The following is an 11,219-nucleotide window of genomic DNA, read 5'->3' as shown; positions in this document are numbered from 1 at the left end:
ATATTGTAGCACACTCAGTTCTAGTAAAATAAAGTGCAAGTTTCAAGCGCCTAAAAATTTTGCTTTTAGAATTTTGTTGCAAAATCAGTACTTTTAGTTGCAGTTGTATTTCCTATGAAACTCTTTTAACTCAATATGAAATTAGTGTAACGATTCCCCACGCAAACTGAAATTCCCCACAAATCGTGGAATTCCCCACGAGTTGGCTTCCCTGATGTGATTCAAGATTTTTTTGGTAACTGAGTGGTAAGAAATGCGTGCTATCACTCGGTGTGTGATAGCTTCAAGGAGCATATTTACCACAAATCCGAGCAGGCGCTAGCCAAAAATCTTTGTAAACTGTGTAACCGTATAATTTGAATTTTTTTTTTATTATTTTTTTTTTTTATTAAGGAACGTATGATTAAAAGAATCTGCAAAACTAAAATTGAGTTGAAATTAGCATCTACAGAATCTTTTAACACATAAATGTCGATATAACTTAGTAAAACTCATCTCGCACAGAAGTGCGGTCGTTATAAAAGTCCGAGTGGATATTTTGTTTATTTCATATTGAGGTATTATTTGAAAAGAATAAAAACATTTCGAATAAAAAATTAAATGAAATAATTTTATTTTCATCTTGCGCCTTTAACTTACTTTAGATTTGAAATTTTCAGGATATTACCAACTAGCACGTATAGTTCTATAATAAATGACCGATTAAAAGTAAAACACATTACTTTTGACAATAAAAATGAAATACATATGTATGCAGTGGTAACTTTCATTTGGACAGTACTGTATGCGTGTATATAGGATAAAGAAATAAAAAAAAAACAAAAACATTCCACTGATATAAATATTGTGTTCCATGTTTTTAAATAAAAGCTAGTCATCAGGAAAAAATTCATAAATTGTACACCAATTTCGCTGAAAGCTTTGCGGATTAATGAATGTAAAACCATTTAATTTTAGGCTTAAAATTTTCTGCAATCGAATTCGATTAATGCTTAATAATCACTCGGCTGTCCGCGTCAGCGCAAAACAGTAAGCGGTTGCGCGATTGCTTCAGTTCCATTACATTTGTCATTGTTTTCATTTCATTTTTGTAATTAAACTTGCGCTGCCGTTTTAATCAAGCCTCGTACAGAATAAATGGCTATTCATTCAAATACATTAAATTGATTAAACCAGCAACACGATATATGTATATTAAAGCACTGCAAATATACCTGCAGAAATACGCTTCACATGTGTACATGAGTAAATGGAACATATATTTTAGAGTACTTAAAAAGATAGGAACAAAAAAAGAGTACATTATAAATTTGAGGAACTGAGCAATGTTACTCAACAGCGCTCTGCTACATAAAACACTGTTCCAGAGCTTTTCCAGAGTACTTGAGTATGTTGATTGCATTTAGTAGTATTTGAAAACTTCAAAACTACTTATGAAGTTTTATCTTTTAAAATGTATGTATGCTTTAAATATTGTTTTACATTTCTCGCCGGACGCTTCAATGTTTGCAAAAAAGTTCGAATCTTTCATACATATACATACATGATTTATGTACATACATATTATGTAAATTTTTGATATAACAAAAAATGTGTGTCCATTTTCCCGCGACCTGTCTTTATGACCAGTTTTTATTGTCGAATTGCTCATACATGTGAAGTAACAAGTTTTCTATTTCTAAGCAGAAAATTTTTTTTACAAATTTTTAAATTTCCAAAATTCTACTTTGTGAATTTCCAAAGGCTTCTACAAACGAATTAAAAACTTCTACAAACAAATGTATGCATAGGGAAAGCTTGCTGCTTCATATGTATGTGCGCCTGGTATTGGGAAATGAGAGTATCGTATTGTACAAATAAAAATCGGTTTTCTGTATAAAATGAGTCCACTTTCTTTATAAAAATATGCTGTTGGCTAGATCATGATAAAAACATTACAAGGTAAATTCATTCCCTCAATTCGTCGGCCATGATTTTTTTCTGACGTTTGCCAACATTTTAAAATCATATAAAATTGAAAATAAAAAAATTAAATTGTTCACAATTGTTGTTGTTTGAGATTGAAAATGAGAATGTGTGTGTGAGTTTGAGTTTTGATTTTAAAATTATATTGTTGGCAAACGTCAGACTGCCTCTCAATGGTTTTACCTTATTATGTTTTTATCATGGGCTAGATATTCGGAGCGCCTTACATTGTTTCTCCATGTTTGCTATTTAACATAAATGTCAGCTCTAACATTAACATTATGTAGCATTAAACGAAAACTTCCAAAAATACTCAAAAAATACTTGTGAAGGAACATATTTTTTGTGGAAGTTTAACAGAATGGTACTGCTGATTTATGTTCCTCTTTTTTTCGGAACATAATTTGTTTGAGTACTTTTTTTTTATGTATACAGCGCTCAACATCTTCACTTCTCTTCCTTCTATGCCCTCTTTGTTAGAGTATGAGTAGTTTACATATTTGAAAAAAACTTCACAGTGAAGCAAACTGAATTCCAATGCAGACCTTTAATGTATGTATATTGTACAAGCCTATACACCGCTACACAAAAATTTAATCTTTAATTTATTTCATTCTAAATTTTGGTGGAAAACTTCTAGTTGCCAAATTTCTTTTAAAAAAATATTCAGCAATAAAACAATTAAGCACACATACATACATATAGTATACATCGACAAGTTTTTACTATTTATTAAATATGCATAGACCATTCTATAATGAAAGCCATGCAGTTTTATAGCTCATTCAATTCTTTTGTTATAGGGTGCGAGTTGTGCAAAAATTTTCCAAGTATAATGTTTAAAATTAAACACTGAGGGCAGACTATTGTATTTCAATAACATGGCTGAATTAACTTGCGGCATTTCGTTATGCAATTAAAAGTTTTTAATTTGCTAGAACAAAACGAGGATCCATTATTTTTTTTTTCTTTTTAGAGGGTAGGAGCATGATAGGCAAATACATACCTGCCGGCGACTGGCCATAGTCGTACTAAGATATGTATGTATGTACATTAGGGCTATGATTTTTTTTAGATTTAAATGCCTGTGGTGGCAAAGGATGAACTTTTGTATAAATTTCCAAAAAATAACAACAATTTTGATAAATTATAAAAAAAACTCCCGCGCATATCGGAATTTATTATCAGTTTCTAAGTGGAGAAAATTAATATTCAAACATGTTTTTCTTCTCAAATGTCTTATGGTTTTATTAAAGTAATATAGATTCGTAGATTTAGTGCTGATACACATCGTTTTTAAATCAAAACTTGGTAGGCAAAAAGGAATTTCGGTCGAATTTTTATACTAGGTATGGGGCTTTGCCATGCAACAGCCTTGTAAATGAAATGATAGTGTGCGCGGGACGTATTTTCACGAACCAACAAAAATATCGCCAAAAAAGTGATATATGGACAAAAGCTCATTAAATGCAAGCACAGGCAAATCAAAATTTAAAAAAAGTGTAAAAAAATCATAACCCTAATGTACATACTTATATTTACGAAGCGCTCTTCGCCTGCCAGTTGCGAATTGAAAAAAGTGAGCGTATTATATGAGCATTTTTTACGCTGCTTTCAATTTAATCCTTTTAAAACAAAGATATTTAAAATTGTTATAAACAATAAGCAAAATTACAGCATGTAAAAACACACCTCAACATGCATGTTCGTTGCGGCAATTGAGCTTTTTGTTTCCAACCAACTTTTTTGTTCTTGTCGAGATTGCCTTTTTGCATTAAAGTTAGAATAGGAGGCACACGAAAGTTTCAGGCAACATAAATGAAATAATTTTTCATCCATAGTTTATTTGTATCGCAAAGCGGATGATGTAGTAGTTTACAATATGTGTACGTGCTTGTGTGTTTACTGCTCGAACAACACCAACAAGCCAACCTAAAAATATTTACTTTTAAAATGCGAAATAATGCAGTTACCGAAAAAATACAATATACCTGACTTAATAATATGTAAAAAAAAAGCAATCGTACTTTATGATATACATGCACACATACATATGTATGTATATTAGTAAAAGCATTTAGAACACAAACACTAAGGACGAAAATTTATTGTATGAAAAAATGCAAATTGTTGCCGACAAGTCCGGTCGGTCGGTCATCCCTTCTGGGTAATTCATATATTAGCTATAATAAAATCTGGTTTTCATACTCCATCTAGCAGTGTACAAAGTGATGCATACAGAACCTGGTTAGTTTAATATTCATTGCCAATTCTCATTTATCTCGGTAGTTTTACTTATGTAGTCAGCATGGCGACTTCGATTGGCTGCTACCAAATACTAAAGCATGGAAAAGCTCATAAAGAAGCTCATTTTAAAAGTTTTTGCAGACTGTGTACTTTCGGAAGTTTTGTGGGAGAGTAATTTGAAACGCTTTGCTGGTGAAGGTATTTTTCTTACTGAATGTTTTTAATCAAATCTTTAATAATTTGAAATATATTTACATCTTACAAACAACTACGTAGGCAAAAGCATTAGCGTTGCCAAATATCCCGTGTTTGCGGGAACATCCCGTATTTTGCATTAAATTTGAAATGAAATATAGCTAAAATTACCGTTGATTTTTTAGAACTTTTTTGTGGAGGGTGTTGCGAATTTTCTTCCATATAACTGCCCATCTCCACAGGATAAAGTTTATATCTTGATACATATGTTAGAATATAAATAGCCAATGGAGACCGCTCATTGCTCTTCAAGAGCAATATATGTACATATATCAGAGCTTATATTTTGCCATCTATTGCCGGCAATTCGGTAGTTTCACAGCTACTTTTTCATTTGCACGAAAACTTCGTCGTGGCAACATTATTGATATTTTAATATAAACGCAAAAATTTAGCTGTTTTTTATTAAAATATTTATTATTATGTAATTGGATGTAAAATAGCCTATTTTCTAAATTTTTTAAGCGATTAAATCCGTCAAAAGTACGTTTTAGAAGCTATCTTCCAAATGCTTAAATCAAGATATAACCACACCCACACAAATATTGCCACTGATATAACATATATCTAGCAACCAAAATGACAATTGGACAGCAATAAATTTTATCCTGTGGAGACGGCCAGTAACGCATGAACAAAACTGACTTTTGTATATGGAAGAAAATGCGCAACATCCTCCTGAATAAAAATTCTAAAAAATCAGGGGTAATTTTTAGCGACTTAAAACTTGCAACTTTTCATTAAAACCACATACTCGAAATCTTACTAGGAAATCTAATTAAAAGACATTTTGATGAAAATTGTTTTAAGTTTAATTAGATTTTGTGAACTTTGTGAACTTAGCTTAGACAGTTTTATTTATCTGGTATCTGACATAGATCGACCCATATTTTAAGTGAAAATTATTAACAATAAATAAAGATAAGTTGCCAACAGCATCATTTTGAATTTCGCTGCTATTATTTTGACCGCAACTGTATCTCTTAGTTTGTTTTTATCGTTTTGTCAATTACATGTCTACGTACATACATATTTTTGTATGAATTAAATAGTGTTGTCATGAAATAAGTGTAATTTATCATAAGCTTATAACTAATCTGAAAATTACTTCGTTGAAATCGATGACCTTTGTTATTATATGGCTCGTAGTTGGGCTTTTAAAGCAAATCCTTAATTTTTTATTTGTCTCCTTAAATTTTTGTAAATCCCGTATTTTAGGAACAAATTATACGTTGGAAAAAAATTTGGCAACACTAATAAGCATAGGAGAATATGTAAACTTAAAAATGTTTAAAGTTTTTTTTAATTCCCTGTAAAATTTCAAATGATTAACATAATTAAACTGACATTATGCTAAGTGGAATAAAAAATCTGGCACTACAAAAGTGGATTTTTTATTTGTGAAACACTTGACGTCATTAAGTGCTTCAACCATGCACAAAGCCACAAAGGAGTCGGAAATTTGTAGAAAGGAGAGCCAGGATAATAATAATAATTATGCACATACCTGAATTACATTTGTGCCCTATACATATACCTACACACACATACATACTTATGTATGTCCATACATAAGCGCGCCAGAAGGCAGCCAACCACTTTTCCTTGCTGCTTAATTTATATTCCTAGTAGAGTTCATAAATGCCTTCTTAATTGCCCCAAATACATACCACATTCTTAAATAAATACGGCGCTTATGCTATTGGCGATAAGAACACTACCACAAAGGGTTTGAGTGCGAAATTCGAAAGCCTTAATATAGGACATTCTCCACTGCGATAATTTCTCATTTTACTTTGCAAGCAATTTATTATAACTTTAAGATATAGCTAACAAAAGCTGCACTTCATGAAACTTCTTCGCGTAGTCCGATGGTATCGTTTCACTTAATTTTTCAATGTTAATCTTAAATGAGAAAAGCGCTGGTCCAAAGGATAAATAAAATAAATAATAATCAATTTCCTGAAAAGTCACTTTCGTCACGGTTCCGTGAGCTACAGCTAGAATAGAGTTCGAAAAAAGATTAAGCTGCCTTAATACTTTACTTAAGTAACTTCTGATCTTGAAAATTAAAATAACGAAATGCTGACCAAGTATTCATGTTCTCCCATTTCTTTCAAAATGTTTTTAGATAAATAAAACTGCTAAGCCATCACTAGCAAATTGGCCATCATAATTTTCTTGTATGTATGTAATACTGCGCAGGAATGAACAACCCATTATAATTACTAAAAATTACTATGAATTCGTGTGTCCATTACATTTTTCCTTTTTACTAAATTGTATTTTATTTTCTTCATTTTCTCTATATTCTTCTCAGGCGTTATTGTTGCGCTTTTATTTCGCTTATTAAGACACTTGAAATGCTTTTCATTCCTCCGACAGCCAGCAGGCAGGCACACTGCATATATTTGACATATACATAATTACATACTTTGGAGTAAGTAGTGTGTACGAAAAGACTAACACAGCGGACTCATGTCGTCTTAGCAAGAATGAGCTGGCATCTGTATAAATTAATTAATTTCTCTTCAACCAGTTCAGCATTTCATATTTTTTTTTTTATTTTTATTTTTTTTTTGTGTTTCACGTAAATTAAAAAACATAAAGAGCTTAACTCCATAGATATTCCCATTTATTAACTATTTACAAGCATTTTTCTGCGTTGTCCAAAATATATCCAAGCATTTTTGGTTTTCTTTTAAGACTTCGATTCAACCAGTCCAGCATTTCATTTTTTTTTTTTTTTTTTTTTTTTGTGTTTCACGTAAATTAAAAAACATAAAGAGCTTAACTCCATAGATATTCCCATTTATTAACTATTTACAAGCATTTTTCTGTGTTGTCCAAAATATATCCAAGCATTTTTGGTTTTCTTTTAAGACTTCGATGGCGCTTAAAGCAAGTTCGCAATAAATGGTTAAACAAATTCACAACTTTTTCCTTAACTTTTGGCATCCGAAATGGTTTCCGTACTTTGTTTGCGTAACTATTTGAATTCCACATTCAACACTCAATGGGCATTCTGCGGTTTCGCTACATAGGAGACCGAACGTTTTTTTTGTGCGAATTTCTTGGCAACACTTCCCGTATCTTGGCCAACATTTCGACTAAAATCTAAATTTATTGCCAATCGGTCTTCACACATAATCCGAAATTTCCGTTTAGATTAGTGAATGACCCAGATTGTGTTTAAGCCAAACAAGCAAAATGCAATTCAAAAGGCAACTTATGCACGTTTACTTTATTTTCTTCTCTCGCAGGCAACCGGCTTTGGCGGCCTACCTGATGTCACCGAGCACTCCAATGCGCACCGCACACTCTCACGCCAGAACTCAATTTCAAACAGTGATTCCGGTGGCGAAATTGCCAGCATTGAAAAGTCAAAAGTGAACTTTGGCGACGGCAGACCGCTACCAACCGCCCACCCTGCCAACATAAAGCGTAAATCGAAGGCAACCCACCAAGCAGCTAGTGACAGCTGTGCCAGGGTGCACCGCTTAAAACCGCGACGTGGCTCCTGCACCATATTCTTGACTCTCGTAGCCGCGCTTTGCCTGTTTACCATCGCCGCCATGCTCGCATACCAACACTTTGTGGCGCCAAGCCGCAATTCGCATGCTCAAAGACTGAAAATCGTACAACGGATACTGAAAGAAGTGCCGCTAGTGGATGGCCACAATAACTTTGCGTGGAATGTGCGGAAGTACGCGCACAACAGTCTGGAGTTGGTGCACATGAGACGCGATCCCAGTGCGGAGGCTCTTTGGACCAGGCCGTCGTGGGCGCAAACAGACATTGAGCGGCTGAAGCAAGGACTAGTTGGCGTGCAAATGTGGTAGGTAATACAATACTGTTTGCATACACAAATGTTTCTACATACAAATGCATGGCTTTTGTTGTTTTTGGAATACTGAAAGTTTAAAATAGCAAGATGTCAGTGGCCACTTGGCTGATATTCGCATGCCTCTGGGGTGTTGTCTTGTCAGGTGTGTCAAATGCGGAAAGCTTAGAATGCAGAACATTCACAGCTGCGAATGACATCGTTACTAAATACATTCTTCACTCATAATACGCCGTGAAGGGCTTTCCTATTGAAAATCATCACACTGAAATAGGCACCATGCCAGGAATTTTCCAACGGCTGAGTTTGATGTAAAACGACATGTTTTTGACAGACACTAACAGTCGGGGCCCCTAAATTTAGGGAAAAGCAATGGGAAAAACGAAGTTGTGGCCTTTGAATTTTACTCAATCTTTGGTAATTTACATATCGCACACCCTCTTCGTAAAGAGGGCTAACTCAAAAACCTGATCCGGAAATAGAACTGCTTGTGGAGAGTGGTAGTATCCATGAAGAAGAAAATATTTACATTAACATCCACGAATTGATTTATGCAAAAATTTCCATCTATTTTTCTTTTATCAGTGCCGGTTTTGAAGAAGCTGTGCGATATGTACATACATACATAGTACGCAATTGGAAATCAGAAAGCAATATTCCACCAAAAAAAAAACAATATGTTGGACTCCTTCTTCGAAGGTTTTGAGCTCCACCTGCTAACTTATCTTATGCTTGACTTGCTATTAACTTTCAAGGAATTCCTAGACGATTTTGTATCACTTTTCCTACATTTTTTATATGCACTTCATGCAAAGAGGTTTTTTGGCAACCCACCTTCTTTACTAGACCCAGAAACAGGTGCCTTATGTTTCTTCTTCCTTCTTCCCATGCCCTTATTTACAGGTCAGCGTATGTGCCTTGTGAGGCTTTGGGCCTAGACGCTGTCCAAGTGGCTATAGAACAAATAGATATTATACGGCGCTTAACAGACATGTTCACCGGCGATACGATATTAGTAAGCTCATCGAAAGATATTTTCACAGCACGACAGCACGGCCAGATGGCTTCACTAATCGGCATTAAAGGTGGCCACGCTATCGGCTCCTCATTGGCTGTTTTACGGTCGTTCTATTCGGTGGGCGCTCGTTCACTCAGCCTCACGCATAAATGTGACCTCTCATGGGCGGGCTCTAGTGCATCAGAATCGGAGAGCGGACTCTCTGCGTTTGGTAAGGCTGTTATTCGTGAAATGAACCGACTGGGAATGATGGTCGATTTGTCCTATAGCTCCGATGCCACAGCTCGCGACGTTCTACAAGTTACTCGGGCTCCAGTTATATTCTCTCATTCTGCCGCAAGACAACTTTGCAATTCCACACGCAATGTACCCGACGACATTCTTCGATTGGTAGCAGACAATGGCGGACTCATCATGGTTAGCTTCGATCCAGAAGATGTGGCTTGTGGTCAGCAGGCATATCTGGGTGATGTAGTTGAGCACATAAAACACATCAGAGCCATCGCTGGAGTGCAACATATCGGGCTGGGCGCAGGTTATGACGGCATTGAGGTGCCACCCGTCGGTCTTGAAGACGTTTCCAAATATCCAGATTTGCTGGCGACATTACTTCAAGATCACAACTGGAGTGAACAAGACATAGCAATGCTGGCCGGCAAAAACTTTCTACGCATCCTGGAGACCGTAGAAAATGTACGCGATTACTGGAAGCGCGCCGACATTCAGCCACTCGAACAGACTGAACCACAACCGAAACCCCAGTGCACATACATGTCGTCGTGACCACAGCTGCAGCCGATGCGCAGCAGTTATGCTGCCGCGCAAGAATTAGACCTGAGACAATGCAATAGCATGCTGCCAACATTGACTGACAACGGCAGCCTCAAATATTATTGGGTCTGCATGATTGCACTCTTGGGGTGGGTCGGAGCAAATAATCAAAGTATACGCACACTGATGGATGCAGTGAGCTTAAATGTAATAAAATTAGTGTTTTAGGCAATTCATTTCATTTAGATTACTTCGCGTGTATGTATGTGTAAGTCTAATGAAATTTCTAGTTTTATTTATTTAGGTTATTTATATGTAAATGTATGTATGTAATCTATAAAAACTTGCACATCACCGTTCAAGCACATACACTACATACATATGTATGTACATATGTATTTGATTTAAGCAAAAACTTTGTTGTGAAAATGAAGTCTGTTAAGGAACTGCTCAATAACTAAATACAACTTTACTTGTTTAAGCGAAAATATTAAAATACATATGTATGTATGTAAAACCACTTTACATATATAAATTTAGAGATTGCGGAGTTAGAAAATTAAGTGGTGCACAAGCAAAAAATTATAACCATATCCGTTCGAATTATTTCAATAGAGCCTTGTTTCAGAACATTTGAGAGTGCACAAATACGTATACATACATACATACATACAAACACAAACATGTATCTATTAGTATGTATGCTATAATGTACCTTTGTAGGCAGACAAAATATACATATACATAGAATTATAGGCAATTTCAACCATAGATGCACACAAGCATTAAAATAAAAAAAAAAGTGTTTATAGTTAAATATATCGTTTTAATTATCTGTCTTAACAGATGTAAGATGAATGTGCCAACAAATATATAATACCCATACTATATACTAGACATACTACTTACATATATACTATTCTTTTTAAGAACTCTTTTTTTAGTTGATGCTTAGTTTATCGTTAACAAGACAATCTTTACCACAATTAAAAACCTAAGTAGTTTGGGGATAAAAACCTGCATTTGTTTGCATTTTTGCACATACCCAATCACATACACATCTTCACACACAATAGGCTGATTTCAAAAATATGAATATTGTCATACAAATTCTTAAAG

General features: G+C 34.6%; 2 protein-coding genes across 2 annotated transcripts in view; one reads left to right on the top strand and one right to left on the bottom strand.

Moving 5' to 3' along the window:
• Nucleotides 1–2,989, bottom strand: part of LOC118739724 (dipeptidase 1-like) — an 18,709-nt gene extending 15,720 nt beyond the window's left edge. The window contains exon 1 of the mRNA XM_036471236.1: nucleotides 2,972–2,989. Within this exon, the coding sequence (XP_036327129.1) occupies nucleotides 2,972–2,989 (18 nt within the window). The remainder of the gene's footprint in view (nucleotides 1–2,971) is intronic.
• The window catches only part of LOC118739702, a 192,234-nt gene extending 181,317 nt beyond the window's left edge, over nucleotides 1–10,917 (top strand). The window contains exons 2-3 of the mRNA XM_036471202.1: nucleotides 7,731–8,305; nucleotides 9,215–10,917. Of these exons, the coding sequence (XP_036327095.1) occupies nucleotides 7,731–8,305; nucleotides 9,215–10,112 (1,473 nt within the window). The 3' untranslated portion in view covers nucleotides 10,113–10,917. The remainder of the gene's footprint in view (nucleotides 1–7,730; nucleotides 8,306–9,214) is intronic.
• The last annotated feature ends 302 nt before the right edge of the window (nucleotides 10,918–11,219 follow it).

The sequence above is a fragment of the Rhagoletis pomonella genome, unplaced genomic scaffold (genome assembly GCF_013731165.1).
Source record: "Rhagoletis pomonella isolate Grant_MI unplaced genomic scaffold, Rhpom_1.0 Rhpom_scaffold_00005, whole genome shotgun sequence".
Lineage (NCBI taxonomy): Eukaryota > Metazoa > Arthropoda > Insecta > Diptera > Tephritidae > Rhagoletis > Rhagoletis pomonella.
The sequence above is the reverse complement of the archived record's forward strand: the minus strand, read 5'-3'. Positions and strand labels throughout refer to the sequence as shown.